Raw genomic sequence first — 25,304 nt, 5'->3', positions numbered from 1 at the left:
TGAGATCAACATCCGGTTCAAAGTTTAAGACATGACTGACGGTGTTTATGGTTTATACACTGCCCTCTACTGTGTGGGAAAAGCTCACAAGATCAGATACCACATCTGGCTGTAAATACACACACACACGCTTGACTAACCAGTTGATAGAATCAGTTAAAATGATTTGTAATATGGATTGGTTTTGTTTTACATTTAAACGCTCTGCATCTGAGTGGCACTTCTTGTTATGTCCAGAAAGATTATTAAGTGTGAATAGGTTTAGCAAGAGGTTTCACTCTCAATCGCTTTTTGATATTCATTAGAAATACGTTACATAGTTACTTAATCAAAGCCTCTTGAAAGTGAAACGTTTGTTTACCTTTATTACTTAATCAACATTAGAAATATATGCGTCAGAGATGTCACAATTCAATCAAAAATATTGGTAATTTCAAACAGGAATTATCATAGAATGTATCATAAGACTTGTGGGAACTTTTCATTCACTACTGAAAATGTTGTGTATTAACATAATGTCGTTATTTGGAAAAAAGAAAAAGAGATTAAACTTGAATAATGCACTTTTCGTTCACAGTATTTTATTTGAGAGTCGTTCATTGCTTCTTTATTGACGATCTTTGTTGGCACTCTTTGCTCTGACGCGGAGCTTGCTGGCTGCCTGTCAAGGAAGACTTGCATCTCTACTCCCGGTTGAAATTCCTCCCTAGCGTAAGGTAACTTGGGGAAAAGAGGTGGAAAATAAAACACTGAGGACTTAAATAAGTATTCAGTTTTTTATTCTATTTACCCATCAATTTTAGCTAGTTTTCTTCTGGTTTACGCACTATGTTAAGCAAGCTGGCAGCTTACCTGCTTCTTACTGTTTTGATTCCTATACGGCTAGCTAACATCACCGTGTTACTTAGCTAACACGATGAACAAGACGCCAGCGTTTTTGCTCTGAGTTAATCGGTTACTATTTGCTCCGGTAATAGTAGGTGTTAAACAGAATCGCTACCATAATGTGACTAATTTAGACTGATGGGAGTTGTTAAAGGCCTGAACAATGATGAAGTCCAAAGCTGGACAAAACATAATCTCACTAACGCTGTAACTGATTTAGGTAAATAGTGAACAAACGAACACAATGTTGTGTTTGAAATATGTTTTTATCTGTCTTCGTTAGTCACCTTCCAATTCAGATAAAAATGCATTTTAATATACTGAAAATTTTGGATGTACAGTAGTTTTTGTCAGTCCTCAAAGTAAGAAGTTGGTGTGAGAATACATTTTAAAAGTCAGACGTTAGTGGGTTCTGTTTATCTGTTTAGTTTTACTTCAGTGTGAAAAACTGCTGCATTGCTTAAGACAAATGCAGAGAAAAAAACCCAGTTTATTTCTACGAAGTGCTCAAAGTTAAAAGAATCAAGTTCCCGTTTATAACTGAGTGTAATTGTATCATTGCTGTTCCTTTAAACTGTTTTTGTATTTTTCCCTTTTCTCACCTAATCAGTTTAATTGTTTATTTTCCCTCAATTGATGCATACCTGAAGCCAGTGTGAACATGGATATTGCAACAGAGCTACTTTGACTGTATTATTTTGAGACTGCCCTCTGATTGGATGACAAGAAATGAGACACTGCAGTCCTCGATCCCATCATGAGCATCCAGAACTTTGGAGGAGCTTTAGGAGAGTCCCTTGGCTCTAACCTGACCGTGCGTATGAATGTGGCAGGTGGCGGGTGGAGTGCTTTCTCCCTGAAACCTGTGTCCTCAGTGCGTACTGCCTCAGTTTTCCAAACTATGGTCCCTACTGGTTATACAAAACTACAGGAAGAGCGATTGGCCATGGCGGATCTTGGAACTAAACCTGAGGCTTGCTCGCTACAGAATGGCTACAGACAAGACACATCTCATATAGAAGGCAGACGGATTGTTGACCGGGCCTCTCGGTCCTCTGTAACTTTGTCTGATTGTGGAGACGGAGGCTACTCTGAGACAGAGCCAATGTTACCTGAGAGGAGACTCTCTGGTGAAGAGGAAAATGAAGAGGAGGAAGAAGATGAGGAGGAAAGGCTGGGATTGGATGTGTTGAATATGCCCAAGGAGTCACCGCTCGCTATGGCATTGCAGATTTTGTTGCCTTTCCTTCTTGCTGGCTTTGGAACTGTTTCAGCTGGAATGGTGTTGGATATTGTGCAGGTAAGCTCAGCTACAACACAACAATTATTCAGCAACCGGCATAGTTCACTGCTTGTGACAGAGAGGCATTAAAGCGTTTAAGCATTCTTATTCCATTTTGAGTCTCAGTGCCCCAGTCATTGTTCTGTTAACACAGTAGTTTGTTAGTTAGGTGACGTTTCAGAACATGTAGGCATCACCATAACAAAGTATACCCCTGGTGAAGTTAAGATGAAGTGCTGCTTGAGACTAATATATATTTTATTTATGTTTCAAATGTTTTGAATCTCTAAAAATATTTTTCACATTCAAATTTCACTATTCTTAATAGTCAGAATGTTAGTACTTGTTGAAAGGGTTTGCTTGCGTTATTAAGTTATTTCATTTTCATTATATCAGTGATATAAAATAGTCTAGAAACTAAATTTTTGGAAATATATCTGGGACGATATGTTGTTCAAGCACAGTAAAACTAATGACAGTCCAATGTATCATAGTCACTCTCAAGGGATAAACTAAAATGGGGATTTACTCAATTAATTGTTCCTTAACTCATGTAAATATATCACTCCAGTTTATAATGTAATAATCATTGATTATTAATGGATGCATTTGTTTGACTGAAAATTAAATTAGATGTTATTATATATGTTACATAACATATGATAGAGAAAAAAGAAAAAAATTGTGTCTCCCAATAACAGTTGGTATGTTGTTTTGGATTCCATTTATTAAAAGGAGTTTATTTGAAAAGAAAAAATTAACTTTGTCCAGTGTGACTAAAATGCATCTTGTGTGCATTCCTCTCTGCAAAAACAACTGAAAAGCAGTTTTATTTGGCACTAGTGGCCTTTATTTGACAGTTGGTAGACAGGAAAGGGGGCAGAGAGAGTGGGGGAAGACATACAGCAAAGGGCCCCAGGCCAGGACTCAAACCCAGGCTATGTCAAGGAACTACAACCTTTTTATATGGTACGCCAGCTATATAGTGGTCCAGGAAAGCTGGTTTTATAAATATTTATAATATTTGAAATAATCTACGGTATCCTTTTGCTAGCTTGTAATCATCTTCTTCTTTGATTTTGCTTACTTGTGGCTGCTTATTTATTCATTTTTGAGAAATCTTAAATGTACAGAGAATGTACAGTAGCTTTCTTCATCTCAGACAGAGCTTGTATAGGTTCTTGGGCATAATAGGGATAGACTTTTTACCAGTAAAATTCTGTTTCTTGTATGGAATGAATAGTCCTCATCGTTCACAGTATTTTGGCTCAGTTTCTGCATATTAGCATTTGATAGCTCTGGAAGAAGTTAAGATTTGAATTAAAGTTGTTTTCTCAAATGCACTGTAGTAATTGCATGTTTTAGAGCTGTCTTGGACAAGTGACATGTAAATGCTAATGTCCACAGCATTTGATCTGGATTTCTTGTGGAGATTTTCCACCTGGACCCCTACTAGAAACCCAGAAGATCAGTAGATGACACAAGGTGCAAACATAACAGCAAATCTTCCAGGGCATTTATTGCCAGTGTTCGAGTAAACAAATCTGTAAATTGTTTTCCATTTGTTCCTTGCTATTGTAAATATGATACTGTATGTATTTGAACTTGTAAAATGCTTGCACTTTCTCTGGACCCCTATCAAATCTGACTAGTGAGGACATGTTTAGCCATGTCATCGTTCAACAGCTTGCTGTCTATGTGGTGTCCAGCAGATAATGTGGGCTACATAGATTATCTGTACATTTTATGAAAACCTGGTCAGATTTGGACAGAATCCATCCCAATTTGGATGGGGTAGCACTAATTTCTAGTAATATGGGAAAATTTAATAGCCATCCAAAACCATGACAAACCAGGGTTGAGACCGGCTTGCAGAGTTCCTGTCTTACACACTTCACCAAAGCTTCCCCTCCTGCTGCCACACTCCCAAAACCTCATTATGACTGCTTGCCTACCTTCCATGATCCTGAGCCTCCTGCTGTGGCCAGGGTTCTACTTAATGGGAGATAGGAAAATGTTAGCATCACAGAGTCAACCCCATCTAGCTATATCAATATTCACATACGTCAAACCACAGGTTTAGGAGGAGGAGTGACAGCTAACTTGTTTGTCCTGTCCTGTCTTGCCTGTCAGTCTTGTCTTTCTGTTTGCCTTGTCTGTCTATCGAATCCCTCTTTTATGTCTGTTGTAATAACCTCTATGTAGTTGTAGCTTAGTAGGTAGTTTAGCTGGCAAGTGTCCAAGCAGCTCAGGCAGAGTAATATGGTTAACATTAAACAACCATAACCACAGTTTCTGTGCTTAGCTTGTAGCTTATTGCTTACTTTAGTTCCTGCCTTGTTGTCCTATCACAAGTTGCATTTAAGCCACATTTCACCTGTATACCTGTGTACCTGAAGCTCTGCATAGTGAGCACTTACATTAAACTGCTGCATGTGAGCTTCTGCTGTGCAGAAATGATGATGTACACACTGCAGCGATGATGTGCAGACCCAGAAATTTGGCTCACTTCAGCTTTTATTTTGAGTTCAGTTGCATTGTTTGGCATGATAGATTGGAAAAAAGTATTTTCTTTTTCCGCATGTTACTGTGCTGCCACCTAATTTAAACTTGCTGTGAGATTTTACCAAACATTTGATGATCACTGGGGCATGTGCCCAATTTGAAAGGATCTAATGATGTCAGTGCTGTTGTGTTTGTCTTTGAAACACTCATCATCTACCCAAAAAACTAGAATCTCTTACATGAATATGACCTTAACCAGCCTATTTTGACTCTGTTTTCCAAATAACATGTAATCAATTTATGTTGGCAATTGTATCACATGCATTAATGAAGTCTTGCAGTATAGACAGAAGTCCATTCACAGGTGCAATTCAATTAAATTTCAATAATCCCATAAGCAGTAGTAGTAGTAATAATGATATTAATAATAATGTACACTGTATGAAATTATGCTAAAATTACAGTCATAGTATATATAGTAGTAATAATGTAGAGAATAATAATAACTGCAGTAAAATCATTTTGGGAAATCGGTATACATTATATTCTGTTGTTATTGATTAATAACAAAATAGAATAGAAATTGGCAGACAAACATTTAGAAAGTTGAAGTTTAGCAGACATAGATGTGGTTGAAATCTTCAGAGATTGCCATGAATGGATTGAGATATTGTTTTTAGTAGCTTGGTCACAACTTAGCTGATGATGTCACATACAGCATGATCATATAACACAGATGAATTCTCCCTGTCGACAACATGGACACGAACTCAAAAGTCAACAGCTCGACATCTGAGGAGCAGAGACACAGGATTACACCATCTGTGGGACACAATCTCTGAAGATCATTGGATTTCTTTGCCAATGCTAGCTCTGTGCTATGATGTACTCTACATCCTGACCGAAACTCTTTAGTTGAAGAGTAGAGGAGTGTTGACAGTTGTTTTGCAACTAAGTAAAATGGTTTATTTAGGGTTATTATGTATCTAATGTTTGCTGCATTATAGACCAACTATGAAGATTAGAATTATTTTGCTTCAGCCAGCCATCAACGTGTCATTGACAGGTGATCCATGTGTGCAACTCTTTACAATTCTATGTAGCTGAAGCTTTTAATCACTCAGCCACACCATCCTTTATGAGAGTACTTTATGAGTGATGGACAGGTCTTTTAACACCTTATCTAATTTATAAGGTTGTATTGGAATTTGAATGCCAAACTAGGTTGAGTGACAGTGGGGTAAATAGGATGTGAGACATGTTAAAAAATACTTCTTATGTGTCTGCAGCACTGGGAAGCATTTCAGTACATCACAGAGATCTTCATTTTGGTACCTGCTCTCCTTGGCCTAAAGGGAAACCTGGAGATGACCCTGGCCTCAAGACTGTCCACAGCAGTGAGACACACACACACACACACACACACACACACACACTAGCCATCAACATAAGTATTCCATGAAAGTATGGTGTCTACACATTACATGACAACAACAGTATGCAGGGACTAAATGTTTTAAAGGGAACCCCGACTGTGAGGACTAATAGGCATGCTTTAATGTCACAATATGCTTTAAATGGTAAATGGACTTGTACTTGTATAGCGCTTTTCTAGTCTAGCTGACCACTCAAAGCGCTTCACTACATGCCGCATTCACCCCACTCACACACATTCATACAGCACGTCTTAAGATTCATAACTACGTGCTTTTCTAATCATTCATACACACATTCATACCCCCAATGATACACTGGGGGGGCAACGTGGGGTTCAGTGTCTTGCCCAAGGACGCTTCGACATGTAGCCCGGGGAAGCCAGAGTCGAACCACCGACCTTCCGATTGGTGGGTGACACCGATTGGTGAGCTACAGCTACAGCAAATGTTTGCCTTATGAATGTGTTGTTAAAAAAACCATGAACAATTGTTATTTCTAGGGCTGTAATCAACCAAAGAAATTCTTGATTGACTGAAACCCTGAAATTTTGACAAAAAATTAACTAACTTTTTTTGGGGGGAAGGACTCTAACGGCTCTGACAGCGTTTTGCAGCATGTGCATCTGCGCAATATAATAGCCCATGATTACCGAAAATATACTGATATCGGCACAAGAAGGCAATTCAGGGAAAATTATCTTTATTAAACATCCCAGATCAAGACAAGTGCAAACGAAATAAAGCTGTGCATTACTGAAAAATAAAGGGATGCTGCCGTTGTTGCGGGCGGGTGCGCCTGCAGTTATAAAATTAATAAAAGGTTATTAGACTAAAATATTAAAATATGTTTAATATGATATTAATAGCCTATAATATTGAAATATTACCGTTTTTAGATGATACGCCATGTTTGTAGACGAGCTGTAAAATGCAAATTTTGCATTCAGCTTTCTTCCCGCCATCTATTTTGGTAAAATTCTGCCACAATGCCGATGTTTTTGACATGGATGGTAGGGGAGGACTCACTGTAAATGAAACGCTCAAAATAAAGATAAATATTCAGCAAACCACCGGACGTTGAATAAGGTGGACGTTCTTCAATCTAACTGTCTCTAATGGGTTGGGCTAATCCAAAATAGTGAAACTATGAAACTAGTGAAACTATGAAACTGTGAACTGTGTTCTCTGAAGACAGGCTGTTACTTGTGAATCAGGGGTGCTCTGAAAACTCCCCCATTAGCACTGTATGAAATTAACATGGTAAAAAATCGACCAATCAGAATTTTGGTCGACCCAGAACGTATGGACCAATAAGTCGACCAATCGACTAGGACTTTACAGCCCAAGTTATTTCTTTAAAAATCGCAATTTTTAGAACATATTCTCACCTACGGGTGCAGCCATTGTTTTACTAACGCAATGCATGCTGGGTTGATGACGTAAATCCATTGCTTTGTGCCCTGATCCGAGCCACTTTCACAGTTTACTCTCTGGCTTTCGGGAGCTAGAAAACCACAATAATGCCTCATTGTGCTGGTTTAGGGTGTCATTTTCAATCTAAGGGGAACAAGACAAGACAAGAGAAGAAATGAGTGGGGAAACTGCTTGTGAACATGTACAACTTCCAAAGAACCCACACTTGTGTTCTCTCCACTTCTGTCCAGATGCATTTGATGCATTTAGCATTTTATTAAGTTGATGAAAGAGCTGCTGGTTATAAACGGAGACTAAAGCCAAATGCGTTGCCAGCATTTTTTTACATAAACAGACAAAACACCCTCGGGAAACAAGTGAAGTCAGCTCGAGGAAACACCATCGGCAGGAGACGCTAAACTCCTGCAGATGTAGCCTCTGATGGCGAATCATCAGGCGCGGAGGAAGCTGACGACGAGTCACCGAATTTTGCACCGTAGGGTAAAATGAATGGGACCGAGCCCGGTGCAATGCTGTGACGCCACTACCCACATAGGATTGCGACATAAACAACAATGGCGGCCTCCAAGTGAAAATATTTTTTCCAATTTTATACAAACAGATATTTTGAGATATTTTAATAGCTGGTACAAACATTGATCACAATAACGTCTTGGTAGCCGGGGTTCCTTTAAGTAGCATTAGCATACATTAATAAATAATGAATACTATATAAATTTAGATTTTTTTTCAAAATAATTTGTTCTTCTTATAATCAAATGTCTCAAATCCACTGTCATGGACACTATTGTTGGCACGTTTAAAGTATTCACACACCAGCTTTATTGTGAGAAGGCCCCTTGTTTATTTTTTATTTGTCTTGAGATGTATAGGACATTTCCAGTTAACTTGCTGTTGTGGAACATGCACCAGAGATGTGATGTGTTTTGTGTGGAAGAGTATTTTTTTTCTTTTTTGTGGTCATTGATGCCTCATCTCCCCAGACAAAGTATGTGACTGTGTGTTGTGAATGGTAAATAGACTGCATTTATATATCACTATTCCAGCCTAGTTGGCACCTTGAAGCACTTTACACTACAAGCTACATTCACACACATACACACACACACAAACACTCATGAAGCACTTTTTAGTCTACACAGTCCTAAAGGCAATGCAGTACTTTTTTCTATTATATTCAAACACAAACATGCTATTAAATGCACCACCACAGTCAAAATAGGGTTCACAGTTCTTTCCAAGGACACCTGACATTTTGACTGATGAAAATTAACCACCAACCTTTTGACTGGCAGATGAGTGTTGTTTTGCCTGAGCTACAGACCCCCCTGCACAACCTGTCCATTATATGATTACAGCTCTATTGCACTCTGTTGATAAGATGGAGAAGAAAACAGAACAGTATGCTCCAGTGAAATTCTGATCTTATTGGTCACTTTAGGTACCTTTACTGACACAGCCCCTGTCTTGATACCTGTCTCAAAAATACTTAATAAAATTTCATTTATGAATGATTTGGGGGCATCTTGAATGAATCTTGCTTTGCTAATCTGAATTAGACAAGACATTTGCTAATTTTATAGACCGAGGGTTCATTTCCTGCAGAGGGACATTGGCTTGGTTGCTGCAACTAGGATTGCAGAATAGGTAGACACCAAATTAAATGATTCACTTCAGCTTTACAGAGTAACAATTTTAATTATGGGAGAGTGGTGAAGTGTGAACAGGTTTGCCTCGTGATGAACCCTCTGCACATAGATTTGCAGCATGTAATAACACTTTTTACAAACCAGTGTTCTTACATTTGCTGTTATATATGCAAGTTTTTTCACAAGCACTTATTCAACACAAATTTTGTCTGCACCCTAAAACTGTGCAATATAGAAGAAACTGAAAAGGGGACAGAGCAGAATTCTCTCTTTGTTTGGATTTTCTTCCTGTTGGCCCCTAGCTTTCATACAAGCCTGACATTCACAGCACTGTGTCAACATGGACACTGTGAGCAAATTCTCCTCAGCAGTTTTCCAAACACAATTTGTCCTCATGTTACTGTGATTCTCCTCAGCAATGAAATAGTGTTGGGACATCTGCAATACAAAGACAAGTAGCGGGGCATTTGCAAATGACATAATTGTACTGTAAGTCATTTAGGTCATGCTTATTTACTTACTTTATTTAGGTCACTTCAAAGATTGGGGCATATTTAAAACTCAATAACTGCAAAATCAAATTTTTTTTTATATAAACCGGCAGTGAAAAATACATTTTTCTGAAGGGTAGTCATCACTTTGGATTACAATCTTTACCTTCTCAAATTTATCTTCTGTGGTGGTAAGATTAAGATTTTTGGCATGTTGACAGAACAAGATATTCTAAAGATAGGATGTTTATCTGAAGATGATGACATTTAACTCATTATCTTGTGGACTGTGAACTTCTAATGGACATTTGTTGCTGTTTTCTTATATTTGTTGGCCAAATATTGAATCCATAATGAAATTAAGTTGCAGCTCTAACAGGTAAAATAGAAAAAAAGATCAATTGATGTACAGTACTCCCAGATTACCATATATGTCAAAGGGAGTACCACACAACTGGTGAAAGTAATTTTTTCTACCTCTTATAGTATTGTCTTAATTCTGTTGAATTAGTCCTGATGATGTCATCATGCTTAGGATTGGGGACTTAACACTAATAATAAGGTATGGATGTTTGGGTGATTGAAACGGAACAATGACAGCATTGTTCAGTGCTTTTTCGATGCATGGTGGGAAATGTAGAATATGTGCATTTTGGTCTTCAAGTGTCAAATATCTACTTGTCCATTAACACTGTGATGTGTGTCTTGCAATAGCTGTGACATTTTGTACACATACTTTAGGTCCTTTAATTAGCTACCCATATATATTAGAATATAATGTAGACTTTGAGGTTTAAAAAGTCTTTTGAAAAATAATCACTTTATTTTTCTTTCTCTCCTACACCTCAACTTAGGTAAATGTGGGTAAGATGGACTCTCCCATAGAGAAGTGGAATCTAATCATAGGCAACCTGGCACTAAAGCAGGTAATCTCACAGAGTTATTGCCTTGAATCTAGAGTCAGTGTGCCTTTCTCATGTAAACGTACCTCAGTGCCGCACCTTTTTATTTATTTAATAGTCGTGTTGGCTTTTTCTTTTTTTCTCCTTCTCATTTTTGCTTTTTTTTTTGTAGTTGCATGTACCCGATTATGTGTTCCTCTTTATAATGCAGTTTATGCAGTTTTTACAAGCAAAATTAGTGATGTAGTTTCCACATTTGGTCATAGAAGATATTCACATTTAATTGTATTATATTGTTGTGTATTGTACACATTGCAGCTGACTGTGGCCATTGTTCTGAGTTTGATGGGAGAGCACTCAAACAGTTCTACTGAGCTCTGATTGTGCAGCAAAATGGAGTACAAGTTTGCTAATCATCTACCTGCACACCGATAAACACACTACAGCACATGCAACATTATAGCCTAATGATGAGCTGTATGTGCTGTATATTGTGCAAGATCATCAGCCATCAGATAGTGTGTTAACATCATGTTGAGTATTTCACAACTGTTTATTTAGGAAGTGCAACCTACTTCTTTGTAGTTATCTGAGTACTCTAAAAGTTTTTTTTAAATTTTTTTTATTGATACAACATTTGTAAACCCCTCTGGTTCTCTGCTCAAGGTTCAGGCCACTGTGGTGGGTTTCCTAGCAGCTGTAGCAGCGGTGGTTCTTGGTTGGATTCCAGAGGGGAAGTTTCAGATGAGCCATGCTGTTTTGCTCTGCTCAAGTAGTGTGGCCACAGCCTTCATAGCCTCCATGCTGCAGGGTAAACACACACGTGCACACTAAGAGCTAACTCTCACAGCAAGATCATCTGTTTATGCTTCTGTTCAGTTCAGTTCAATTTAATTTATTTTGGGTTGACAACATAGGTGACAACACATTCTCAGAGAAGGCAAACAAGTTGAATTAAAATCCAACAGTTACATTCAGTGCAGTGAAAATAATATATTTAATTTATTTATTATTTCCATACAAAATTTTGATTGATCTCACATGGGTATTTAGAAAGGGTAGGGCTACAAAAATGTTTGTTTATGACTGTTATTAAAGTACCCCACCATCTTCATGTCATATTCAGGTATAATCATGGTTGGGGTAATTGTGGGTTCCAAGAAGACGGGCATCAATCCAGACAACGTTGCCACACCCATTGCAGCCAGTTTTGGTGACCTCATAACTCTGGCTATTCTGGCCTGGATAAGCCAGGGCCTCTACAAGTGCCTGGGTATGTGAATTACTACTTTGTTTATTAGGTTGTTGCAGGTACAATATAAGTACATGATTCCATCTCGAGGAACCAGCAATCTCTTCCCCTTAAGGACCATCTCTGTAAGCTTTTAGTATGTCTGATCACCTTTGTAGGTGAGCTCATTGATGACTCTTGTCCCTCTTTTCTTCTAGTTTGTTATTAGTGCTATTAGTGGGGAAGGGAAATCAGTGAGAATATCAATAAGAATTTTTTTTATTTTATTTTTTTTATTTTTTTTTATATAATATTTTTATTACTTTTTCTGACATGAACACAGACTACAAACAACAGAACAACATGGCCACAAAAACAAATATCTGACTACTTGTGTGTTATACACAGTACAATACAAAATAAAACACAAGCTGTGAGGATGTGGGAACAAAGTATATATACATACAGATATATTCATCATCACACAAATACATAAGGAAACGCTCCGTCCAGTTACCATTGACAGCGATGCAGCAAATACAAATGAGCAAAGAAAGAAGAATAATAAAGAAAATAACTTAATTTAGAGAGAAAAGGCTACTTTTTTCTCTTTTTCTTTTTTTTTTAAATGAGAATGAATAGATTAAAAACAAATGAGTAAATTAATGTCCAGCCTTATGATCTAAAAACGTCAGTTAGCCAGTTCCCCTCAATGCCATCTAACATCCCTTTTAGTACAATGGTTGTGAGTCTTTTACCTGCATATTTAAAGAAAGGGGTCCATAACTGAGCAGCCTTCTTTGATGGGACCCTTTTAATATGACGACTGGGCAAGCCGAGAAGCAGAACCTGAGGATCAGCATCAAGCTGGACATTAAAAATCAAATTAAGTTTGCTAACAATTTTACCCCAGTACTCCTCAACATGGATACATGTCCACACACAGTGCCTATAGCTTCCCACCTCTACATGACACTTGGAACACTTTTCAGACAAACTTGGGTTCATCTTGTGTCTGAGCTGTGGTGTAATCTGCAAGCGATGTAGTATTCTAAACTGGGTCTCTCTGGTTCTGTTACATATGGAGATCTCTCTAGCTAGTTGCCATATTTCCAACCATGTTGATTCATCTATTGTAAGATTTAAATCAGCATTCCATTTACATCGAAGATACTCTAGGTTCATATTGCTAACAGAGTTGAGCTCAGCATATCCCCGACCGAGAAGTGCTTTCTTGCCTCTACCAAGAAGTAAACGTTCCATCTGTGAAGTCTGACAGTTAAAATCATACCTTCTTTGATTCTGGGTGAAGTTGCAAATTTGCAGATACCTGAAGAAGTGATTACTGGGGAGACCATATTTCTGTCGGATTTGTCCAAATGTAAGCATCACTCCTTTATCAAATAGATGTCCCAGCGTTAAAATCCCCTTCTCCTCCCACATCTTAAATCCCATGTCTGAGCAGGCTGGGGCAAAATCCATGTTCCCGTATATCGGAGCTAGCGACGACAATGTTTTGGAACGACCCTCTAACTTTCTATTCGCTTGCCAGGCTTTCAGACTTGTTGTAATTATGATGTTATTGTTCCTAGCATTCTTAGTTTTCGTTGAGTTCAAGGCAAATAAAACACCCGTGAGGCTATTACCCGCGTTCGCCGACTCCTTATCTAACCACACCGAATCTGGATCATTATTAATCCACTCGGCTATGTACCGGAGCTGTGCAGCCAGCTGATAGAGCCTAATGTTTGGGACAGCTAAGCCTCCCTGCTCTACAGACATTTGCAAGTTAGACATTTTTAGTCATGGTTTCTTTCTGTTCCATATAAATGAACTGATCCAGCTATTTACCCTTCTAATTGTTTTATTATTAAGTAAAATGGGGACCATTTGAAAGTGATAGAGTAGTCTCGGCAGAATGTTCATTTTGAGTAAAGCAATTCTACCCATCATTGACAGTGGAAGAGATATCCATCTGTCCAAGTCATCACATATATGCTTTAACAGAGGTTCAAAGTTGGCCTTGTACATTGCTTCTAATGATGGGGTGATGAAAATCCCAAGATAAGTAAAGCCTGCGGGTGACCATTTAAATGGACAGGAGATAGGCCGAGAGGAGTTGCCCAGCGGCATGACTTCAGACTTAGAAAAATTTATTTTATACCCTGAAAATTTACTAAATTGATTTATTATCTCTAAAACAGCTGGTATAGATTTTGTTGGGTTAGTTAAAAAAAGCAATATATCATCAGCATATAAGGCTATTTTATGATCTTTCCCACCAACTGAGATTCCAGTGATATCTGGGCTATTCCTTATAGCTTCTGCGAGGGGCTCGATCGCTATAGCAAACAACAATGGGGATAAAGGGCATCCCTGCCTTGTTCCCCTACCCAGAGGGAAGGCGGATGAAACCTGGCCATTGATCCAAACAGCAGCCAGTGGTCTGTTATATAGCAACCTAACCCAGCTGCTGAAAGCATCTCCCAGCCCGAAGGCATTTAAGGTAGAAAAAAGAAATTGCCATTCAACCCTGTCAAAGGCTTTTTCGGCATCTAGACTTATCACCATACTGGACAACCTCCACTGTTGCGACAGCTGAATTACATTTAATAACCTTCTCATGTTGTTACAGGAGTTCCTACCAATAATGAACCCTGTCTGATCAGTGTTGATAATGGAGGGCAAAACCTTCTCAAGACGCCGCGCTAATATTTTAGATAAGATTTTAAAATCAACATTCAGGAGACTAATAGGTCGATATGAAGGACATTCATCAGCTGGTTTTCAATAAGAATTGTTTTCATATTCATAACATATTTTGAAATGCAATAAGATCCCTATACATGATACAAGTATACAATAAATCAACATTCTTCATTGGTTTAATGGTGCAGTTTGTAACAAGAAATTAGGAAACTATGTTTTCTGAAATAAATACTATGAATTGTAAATTGAGATCTCTGAATGGCATAAAGCAACAGGTCGCATTTTTACAGGGAACTCATAATGTGTGTAACCATTTTGGCTAAGCAATCATGAACAAATATGTATGGGAAGAGGCTAAATGTTAAGGACATAAGAAATGGAGATAACCATGGAAATTTCTGTTTTATAGTGATTTTTGAGCTGTTGGGATGTAAATAACACTAGTTGTAGCCAGATTTACTTGACTTGAAAGTGATTTATGATTGAATGTTAAGATTCAATCAAAATGTCAATGTTAAAATTGACTAAGATCAGTAAAAGAAATTAATTGATAATTGCTCAACAGTCCAGGATAAAAAACAGCTGGTCATTTGTTTTACTATAAAGAAGTAAGCACATTAATCATGCACATACAGTACAGTAGAACGCCTTTTTGTATCCGTTTGTGTTTGCCATAAAGTACATTACCTTCACTGATGATGGCTGGTACACAGGGGCAGGTAACAGGGAGGTTACCTGTCAACCCCTAAGATTTAATGTTTTTGTTGTTTTGTTTTCCTTTACTGAGGACAAGTAGACTATACACTTCTCTGTACTGAGTACCTTTTGAATATGTGATGTTCTCTTTAAATTATACACTGTATAAGTGAGCTCTGTTATGATGAACTTTATTTATCATAACACCAATGCAGTGACAATAATGATCTGGTTGATTTTCTTAAAAGTGACTTCAAGGCCAATTATTTGCTTTTTGTGGTGCTCTGTAATTAGACACTTCCTCAGTCTACCAGGAGAGGTCCCTCCTTTCTCACATTATAGCAATCCTTACTTTACCCTGAGGAACTGCATGACTCTTCTTCCAATACTGCGTTCTACAAGTTTACTTCATGCCACACCCAGACCTGTGGTGTACCATCTTGTATTACTTAATACAACATATGCTATACGCTGTTATCTTTGGAAATTATTTCATACTGATTGGTGTCAGCGCCAGGTGTCAGATGTTTGTATGAACAATTTAATCAGCAGGAGAAAAACTGAGACCTTGGTTGATGGCCAACTCACTTGATGTACCTTAACTCAATGCTTGTAAAATTCCCTCCTGTTGTCTTAAACGTTTCTAAATAGTATTTCAGTATATCTGTCTTTATATTTTAGGCTATTTTTAGACTCAAAGTCTGCAAAAGCCATTTATGTCCTGAGCTGAATACCAAGCCTTTTCTCTCTTAAACAATAAGATCATCAATATATTAAATATTAAATCTGGAACTTTCTCCTAATGACATTTATTTAGTAATTGTAACAAGATCCTCCTGGAAATATATCTGGTGGTGGCTCTAAGTAAGTGTTTCATCCCAAATAAGTTTTTGAAATAATAGTGGTATTTTGTAGTTGAAACAATGACATGAGAAAAACCCACATTTTGTAATATGTATTTCTTCTTTGCATTTTAATTTTCTCACATTTACACTAATGTGTCAGATGGATTTAATCTGACACATTAAGTTATCTGGCTGGAAATTCTGCTTTTTTTTCCCCTATGTTTTTATCATGAGAGACATTTTTCACATATACACGGTTTACTAAATCACTTAAGGTGGAATTACACTGCTCCAAAAACTCATGAATGTTTATTTGAACTTATAGTGGATAGAATGTGACTGGTAATCATATTCTCAGAAATCTTGAAATCACTTAATCCAGCTGTCAGGAAGCAGTGGGACAAAAACAAACAAGACACTATACATAAGTCTACAAGAGGTAGTGATTCAAACTTACAGGAGAGACTCATTGATGTTCCCCTTAATATGACCCAGAGAAGCATAATTTCAGCTTCAGTTTCTTCCTCCTCTCTAGACTCCTATCCTTATGTGTCATCATTGGTTTGCGCCTTCTTCATGTGTTTGACACCTCTGTGGATTGTCATCTCCTCCAAGCACCCTGCCAGCCGCACTCTGCTCTACTCTGGATGGGAGCCAGTCATCACTGCCATGGTCATCAGCAGGTGTGTGTGTGTTTAGTCTTGAAATGGGAAAGAACTGCTATTCTGTGTCTGTCTCTTCCAGTGTCTGGCTTGTTTGATGACTCATCCAGTAAACAAATTGCAGCACACTAGCACGCACACCCTCTTGAAAATCCCTTTGAGCCTTGCTGTATTGCAAATAAAGCAAATATGAATAGTTTTTGTCTAGCTGGTTCTCTCTCTCTCTCTGCGGCAACTAAATAACATCATCTGATAATAAATGCTGTATTATCTGTCTTTTACGCTTTTTACAAAGTGAGTACAGTTGATTACCGTAAATTCCGGACTATAGAGCTCACCTGACTATAAGCTGCACCCTCTAATTTTAAAAAGAAAATCCATTTTGTTCTTGTATAGGCCGCACTGGATTATAAGCCGCAGGTGTCCACATTGTAATATGAGATATTTACACAGAAAGATGTTACATGTGAGGATTTTTAAACTTTTAATTAAATGCGTATGATAACAAAAACAAGTACATACTGCAAATGGTTTTTTTTCCCGAACAGTGCCTGTAACACCGGTGGTTTTAACTTAAATACCAGTCGGTGACACACAAATACAGTAAATGCTTTTTTTTCAAACGGTGCCTGTAACAAAAAAAAAAAAAAAAAAAAAGCCAGTAGCCTACCCAGAAAAGTCATTGATCGCCTTCTTCATCTTCCTCCTGCACACTGAAACCATCACAGTCATCTTCTTCAGTGTCCAAATTGAAAAGGCTCAGAAATTTGTCACTCACTTCAGTCTCTTCGATGTCACTTTCACAATGTCATCTCAGATTGATTGCCTTTCATTTAAAAGCTGCATCTTCGTTTGTTTTCCATGTTGAGGATTAGTACAAATGACCGATTTACAATAATTTAGTAGTGTAAGTGTGTTTGATTTATCGTACAATTTCACTGGACCGCTGTGAACTATTCGTTCATTTTATTGGTTTAATGTTACGAAGCAAAATGTTTTTGGCAGCATGAAAAAGAAAGAAAAAAACATATATTAGCCGCACCATATTATAAGCCGCGGTGCTCAAAGCCTAGGGAAAAAAGTAGCGGCTTATAGTCCGAAATTTAAGTCTTTTTATTGGCACACAAATTGACTGTTTTAATCATTAAGATTAACTTGTGACAAGGCTCTTTTTACATTTTCTTTTTTTTTTTTTACAACTCTAACTCCAGAAAAGTTTGGATGCTAAAATATGGCTGCCATCAAATTCAAGATGAGCAAATATTCTTCACGAGATTATTGAATTTCTCATTTTCAACATTTAATCTGTGTTCTATTGTGTATAATATATTGGTTTATGATATTTTTTAATTATTGCACTTAGTTTTAATGTGTCCAACCTGTTTTGGAATTGGGGTTGTCACATTTGTCATACTGTAACAGCAGCTAATCTAATAATTTGGTGTTCTGCAGCATTGGAGGACTCATTCTGGACAAAACAGTGACTGACCCAAATCTAGCTGGCATCGTAGTTTACACCCCAGTTATCAATGGTGAGTGTTGACTTTCATTTTCTTTTTCTTTTATTGTAATCTGTTGAAAGATTGTAATGTTCACTGCAACATTAAAACCAGTAATAGGTAAAGTGGGTAACACTGCTCTTTTTTTTTTTACAAAGCAGGAAAACTACTGTTCTGCTAGGAAAACCTACATCCTTGTATTCACAGAGATGCTAATTGGACACATGCCACGTACTTAAAACACTTTAGAAGACTAGCCGCTTGTTTTTGCTCACCAATTTGCTCCTGCCCCACATCTCCAATATCTGCATTTCAACTTGTCAGTGATCAGGGATCTAATTCCGAGGATCAGTTGGGGTTTTGAAAGCTCAATACGCTGCTCATACATGTAAATTACTGGTTTTGGTTTTTGAGAGTAACCATGCCAACAGGAGGACTAGAAGTACTAGCAGAAATGTTTTAATATGTACAGCATCCAAACCAGAGTGGAAAAATCTTTCAAAAATCAGTCTTTTATTCGATAAAGGCTATGCAAAAAATCTTGAGGATGCTGAAATGGTGACTGTCAAGTGACATTATTATTATTATTATGACATTATTTTTGCCTTCGTAGAATGTGTTGAGCACGCAAGGTAATGGTGGTCACTGTAGTTCATGTACTGATAAACTTTGAGCATATTACATATCAAGATCTATGACTCTTATCAGTCAGAATTCCTTTTAAAAATGATGATGAGCTAGATATTAATAGTTCCTTATTTGAAAGTAGAAATGGATGTACAGTTGGGTGTCTGTTTTTTTTTTTTAATGCTCAAGAATGACTTACATCCAGATTGCGCAAAGTCAAGCTCTGGATATATTTTATAAGATTATTTTTGTTCTTTGCAGATATGTAGATACATCTTTTTGCATTTAAAAAATGGTATGTCAGGCTTTTGGAGCTCCAGTTGCTCAGTGTGTTTATGTGCGAGTCAGTTTAGCAGTTAAACACCAATAACCAAAAACACAGTCCTGGCATTTTGTTTTTGACTCTCGTGGTTTGAAAATATCTCACCCAATTTAATGTGGTGCACCTGTCTTTTCCTCTTTGTGCTGCATCAATTTGATGGATAAGTCCATCTATGCCTCCTTCAGTTTCCTGTGACCCCAGGGGAGGGACATGTCCCAGTTTGAACCCCGTCTGATCATTACTTCTCAGAAAGCTTTACTTCTACAATCACTTTTACATTTGGGTTACATTTTTGATGGGTATATACAGCTCAGACTCCACTTTATAAGTGTTTGAATACACAGATCTCTATGTTTACCTTGACTGCTGAGAGTTTATGAGTGGTTTTATAAGAATATATTGCTAGAAGTAAATATAATTATTTACTGCAATCAAAAAGCAAAGGTTGGGTTTAGGTACATTAATTTGTCCGTATAAAAGAGTCCCAAACAGAATTTACACTTTAAGGCTTAAAATTTTCTGTGAAAAGAAATGTTAACAATGAAATGTTGAATTCAGTTTTAGTCATACTAAGATAATTTAAAAAAAACGTTTTTTCTTATTATCTCATTTTTATGATGGGAAAGAAGGTAGGAGCTATCAGAACCCTGTTTTATCCCTGTTTTATGAGCTCATTCCTGGGAAATTATGGATCTAGGATGGTCCACTGTGTGCTTTTGAAAAGTTTTGGTGTTCAAAGGAGGTCCAGACACATTGAAAACCACAGCTTGGATTAATAAGTTTCTGCCATTTTCTTTTTATGTGTGTTTTCTTTCTTAACTGTTGAATGTAGATTTTTTTTAAATCTTGTCTTCATAAGCAGCACTGATATGCCACAGTTTTATTTCTCTAAAGAGGGTTGCAACAAAATGTAAGTTTGGTAACAGAGAAACTCGGCCTGTTGTTATTTGTCTGATTTATCTCTGCATTAATTAGGGAACTAATTAATGCAGTCTGTGACCCTCTAAGCAGAGATGGAGACAAGTGTTTATATAAAAGATGGATAAAGGGCTAGTAAGAGTATATTTGTCTTGTCCTGTGCAAATCCAGGGAAGTGAATGATGGTGAATGTCAAAGTGGTGAAAACAAGACTGCGCAGCAAATGGTCCCGAGATAGATCAAGGCTACTTTAAAAAAAAAAAAAGACTCCAAATTCTCATTAGAATCAATAAAATACCAAATTACTTATCTGTTTGTCTCCACTTCATAAAACATAACTTTTCCCTGTTTCCTTTGCTTCCATTTGCCACTGTGCTCATCCATGTCTGCCTCAGCTCTGGCACCATAATAGCAAGAGATTACCATTTAATTAAATTCTATTAATTTGAGACATGTAGGAAGAGGGGATAGTAGTTATGACTCTAAGTGGTTTTCCTTTTAGACGTACTTCTACGTAAAAAGTTAGGATATCAGGAAAGTCTCAAAGGGATTTTATTTTGGTCTTTGCTCTGTTGAAAAATTGCACAGTGGTTCCTGTCCTGATGAATTAAATAAAATGTGATGTGTTGGGCTTGCTAAGACAGAAAAAATGGTAGGGCAAAAACCTCATATTACCACACTGACCTCCTTTATTTTATTTTAATCCGTAAGGAATTCTTTATGCAATGTAATGATCTTAAAATGAAATATCATAAATTCAGATATGTTTATTCCGGGTGAATGTATTTTTTTGTTGAACATTTTCCTTTTGTACCGCCGTATTTTTCTATAAGGCGCACTTAAAATCTTTTCATTTTCTCAAAAATCGACAGTGCACCTTAAAATGCGGTGCGCCTTATGTATGAATTAATTCTGGTTGTGCTTTCTGACTGAGAACCTATGATTATGATTATTATTATTTATTTTTTTATTTTATTTTTTTTTGTGGCACACTGCGCTGAATAATCTGTCAAAATGTTTTAGCACGGCCTTGGTAAGCTACGAAGCTGCACTGCTTGATGGATTGAGTATTACGGCCACCGTAGTCACGAGCTTCAACATGAGGGTGTGTGCATTCATGCATTCATTTATTCATTCATTCATTCTCTATACCTGCTGCCCTACAACAGGAGTTGGCTAAGAGACATGCTTATGAAGTGGATTTCAAACTCAACGCTAACAGTCAGTACAACAACTGAGTTGAATAAAGTTTGACTAATCTGAGTTTTGTTTAATTTAATGCGCCTTATAACCCATTGCACTTTATGTATGAAAATAAACTCATTAGCAGTCAATCATTGATATTCCGCCTAAATACCCGGTGCGCTTTATAGCCCGAAAAATATGGTAATTTAATTTGTCAACAGTATTTTGGATCAGAAGTAAAGCCTTGTTTGTTTTCACTTGTTTTGCAGATGTCAGACAATGTGATGGTTTTGGCACAAGTTGGCACATTCACTTTTTTTTCTCTCTCAGTTGTTCATGTTTATGCATTTAGCAGACACTAAAGCAACTTACAGATGAAGATATAACAAGCTATTTAAAAAGCTAACAATAAACTACATAGAAGGAACCCACGAGTCCGACTCTGTCAGAGGTGACAGAGTAGAGATAGAGTGCAGGCATCAAGGGAAGTACAGAAAGATAAAGTGCAGAGATAGAGGGGGTAGGGAAGTACAAGTTAGGTGCTAGGACAGGAGATGCTCTCTGAAAAGTTGGGTTTGCAAGAGTTTCTTGAAGATAGACAGGGACGCCCTTGTTGTGGTAGCGCTCGGTAGGTCATTCCACCATCGTGGAACGACACATGAAAAGAGTTTGGATTGTCTTAGGCGTGGTGTAGGCACTGCTAGACGACAATCCTGGGACGAGCGGAGGGACCGAGTTGTAACATAAGCCTTTGCAAGAGCATTCAAGTAGATGGGAGCCATTCCATTAAGCACTTTGTAGGCTAACATCAGTGACTTGAATTTGATGTGGGCGGCTAAGGGTAGCCAGTTCAATGAACAGAGGGGTGATGTGTGCTCTTTTAGGCTGATCGAAGACCAGACGCGCTGCCGCGTTCTGGGCCATCTGCAGAGGTTTCACAGCACAGGCGGGGAGACCAGTTAGGAGAGCATTGTAGTCAAGGCGGGAGATGACCATGGCCTGCACCAGGAGCTGGGTGGCATGTTGGGTTAGGTAATTGTCTGATCTTTCTTATGTTTAGCAATGCAAAGTGGCATAAACGAGCAACCAGGGTAACGTGATCTTTGAAGGTTAGTTGGTCATCAATCATAATACCCAAGTTTCTAGCAACCTTTGATGGAGCAAAAGATAGGGATTCAGTTTTGATGCAGATGCTGTGGTGTATGGTTGGTTTGGCTGGGAAGACAAGCAAGTTCAGTTTTTGGGAGGTTGTTGGGAGTTGTTTGTTCTTAAAATAAGGAGTCTTCTCTCATTACATTTTACTTCACCAACACACCATTTTATCCCTCCAGCTTCAGTGTTTCTTTCTAATGTTACTGTTATTCTCTTATTGTGTCACATTCAAATTGAAAAAAATAATTCGGGGTCTGAAAAGTGGACCTGACATGAGTAGACATGTCATTTATGTGACCTCAGCTCCACCCTCTGACCAAAGTGGCCCATGGAGAGCTGCAGAGACCCCCTGTAGCGACCATAAAAGCCTCTTCATTCACCTTGTCCTCATTCCTCTTGTCAGACTCAGTGACCTCATAAAGCCAGATCTCCCCCTAAACTCACTCATGCCACCTTCAAATTACAATTACACACCCTCCAACCTCTTACCCTAAAACGCATCACAAATACCCACAAGGACAAGAAGCATGAAAGTGCAACATTATTCTTGTTGTTATTCTAATTTTAATCATATTTTGGCAATACAACACAATAGTAAGATTTTCTGGGACAGCTTCTACCGAAAGTCGCAGATCAAACTTTATTTATTATTATTTTTGTTATTCGCTCCTGAAACCATTCTGGGTTTAGATTAGATTAGATTAGATTAAACTTTATTGTCATTGCACAAAGTACAGGTACTGAGACAGCGAAATGCAGTTAGCATCCAACCAGAAGTGCAAAACAGCAGTTAAAGTGCAATAGTATGTGCGTATGTAAAGTGAATTCAGTAAATAAAATGAAAAAATGCAATACAGTACTAACAGTTCAGTGCGAGGTTCAGTGGTTGAAGGGGGGGCAGAAGAGAGGGGCAGGGGGTCAAAGGGGGATTTGCGTGGTAGTCCTGAGTCACTGTGTGTGTGCAGGGTGGGACCCTGAGGTTGAGAGTTTAGCAGACTGACCGCTGCAGGAAGGAAGCTTGTGGCTGGGGTGAGAGCTGTCCTTGACGATATTGCGCGCCCTCCGCAGGGACCTCTTCCTCTGAACAGGGAATGGGGAACCTGTGATGCGTTGGGCGGTTTTCACCACCCTCTGGAGTGACTTCCGTTCTGCAACAGAGCAGCTGCCATACCATACTGAGACACAGTTGGTGAGGATGCTCTTGATGGTGCTGTGATAGAAGTTCACCAGGATCTGAGGAGAAAGATGGGCCTTCTTCAGCCTCCTCAGGAAGAATAGACGCTGGTGTGCCTTCTTGACCAGGGTTGAGGTGTTGAGAGACCAAGAGAGCTCCTCGGAGATGTGGACCCCCAGGAACCTGAAGCTGGTGACATGCTCAACCTCCGTCCCGTCGTTAAGGATGGAGGTGGGTGTGCCACTCTTCTTCCTGAAGTCCACAATGAGCTCTTTGTTCTTGTTGGTGTTGAGAGCCAGATTGTTGGCGGCGCACCACTCTGCCAGAAGCTGAACCCCTTCTCTGTACGCTGTCTCATCGTTGTTGCTGATGAGGCCAACCACCATTGTGTCGTCCGCAAACTTGACAACGGTATTAGAACCATGTACAAGCGTGCAGTCGTAGGTGAAGAGGGAGTAGAGAAGAGGACTCAGTACACAGCCCTGTGGGACACCGGTGTTCAGGATGAGTGTAGAGGAGGTGTGGTTCTCCAGCCTAACAGGTCTGTTGGTTAGAAAGTCCAGTACCCAGTTGCAGAGGGAACCATTGATACCCAGGTCACTGAGTTTGGTAATCAGTTTGGAGGGGATGATGGTGTTGAATGCTGAGCTAAAGTCTATGAACAGCATTCTCACATTGGTGTTGTTATTGTCCAGGTGAGCAAGGGCAGAATGTTGTGCTGTGGAGATGGCATCCTCTGTGCTCCTATTCTGGTGGTAGGCAAATTGGAAGGGGTCCACTGTGGGTGGTGGGCAGGTTTTGAGGTGAGCCAGGACTAGCCTCTCGAAGCACTTCATGATGGTGGGGGTGAGTGCAACAGGGTGGAAGTCGTTGAGGCTCTCAGCTTTGGAATGTTTAGACACTGGCACAATGGAGGTGGTTTTGAAGCATGTGGGGACAGCTGCTTGGGCCAGCGACAGGTGGAAAATGTCAGTCAAGACCTCAGCTGGCTGCCCAGCACAGGTCCTGAGCATGCGTCCAGGGATGCCATCAGGACCAGCAGCCTTACGTGCATTGGTCCTGCTCAGTGCAGCAGACACGTCGGTGGGGGAGAGTGTGAGGGGTTGGTGTCCTGTCGTGAGCACAGCCTTGGTGGTTGGCTCCTGGTTGTCCCTCTCAAAGCGAGCATAAAAGCTATTAAGCTTGTTCAGGAAGGAGGCGTCGTTGGATGTTGGGGTGGTGTTGGTGGGTTTGTAGTCAGTTATGGCCTGGATGCCCTGCCACATGCGTCGGGGGTCGGAGTTGTTCTTAAAGTGCTCCTCAGTACTTAGCATGTGGCTGTGCTTGGCCTCCCTGATGCCCCTCTTCAGGTCAGCCCTGTATGAAGAGTAGGCCTGAGCATCACCAGACCTGAAAGCGTCTCGTGCCTTCAGCAGTAGGCGGACTTCTCTGTTCATCCACGGCTTCTGGTTCTGGAATGTAGTGATCCGTTTGTGAGTGGTGACACTGTTGATGCTGGTATTGATGAAGTCCAGCACGGAGGAGGCATAAGAGTCAATGTTTGTGTGGGAGTCCAGTGTGGCCTGGGTAGCAAACACACTCCAGTCCGTGTGTTCGAATCGCTGCTGTAGTTCAGAGTCTGCTCCCTCTGGCCACACTTTTACTGTCCTCACTGTGGGTTTCACACGTTTGATGAGTGGTGAGTACTTGGGGATTAAAAA

At 39.0% G+C, this 25,304-nt stretch overlaps 1 protein-coding gene across 3 annotated transcripts in view; it reads left to right on the top strand.

Moving 5' to 3' along the window:
* The first annotated feature begins 637 nt into the window (after positions 1-637).
* Positions 638-25,304, top strand: part of slc41a2b (solute carrier family 41 member 2b) — a 42,060-nt gene continuing 17,393 nt past the window's right edge. The window contains exons 1-8 of one of the 3 annotated variants that reach the window (XM_072377075.1): positions 638-716; positions 1,540-2,185; positions 5,962-6,069; positions 10,537-10,608; positions 11,251-11,395; positions 11,711-11,857; positions 16,601-16,748; positions 18,180-18,259. In XM_072377075.1, the coding sequence (XP_072233176.1) occupies positions 1,643-2,185; positions 5,962-6,069; positions 10,537-10,608; positions 11,251-11,395; positions 11,711-11,857; positions 16,601-16,748; positions 18,180-18,259 (1,243 nt within the window). In that variant the 5' untranslated portion in view covers positions 638-716; positions 1,540-1,642. Of the gene's footprint in view, positions 717-746; positions 766-1,535; positions 2,186-5,961; positions 6,070-10,536; positions 10,609-11,250; positions 11,396-11,710; positions 11,858-16,600; positions 16,749-18,179; positions 18,260-25,304 lie in introns of those variants that run through there. The other 2 variants (XM_072377074.1, XM_072377076.1) reach the window with 2 other exon arrangements.

Source organism: Leuresthes tenuis, unplaced genomic scaffold, assembly GCF_036924035.1.
Source record: "Leuresthes tenuis unplaced genomic scaffold, fLeuTen1.0.hap1 SCAF_23, whole genome shotgun sequence".
NCBI classification, from domain to species: Eukaryota; Metazoa; Chordata; class Actinopteri; order Atheriniformes; family Atherinopsidae; genus Leuresthes; species Leuresthes tenuis.
The sequence above is the reverse complement of the archived record's forward strand: the minus strand, read 5'-3'. Positions and strand labels throughout refer to the sequence as shown.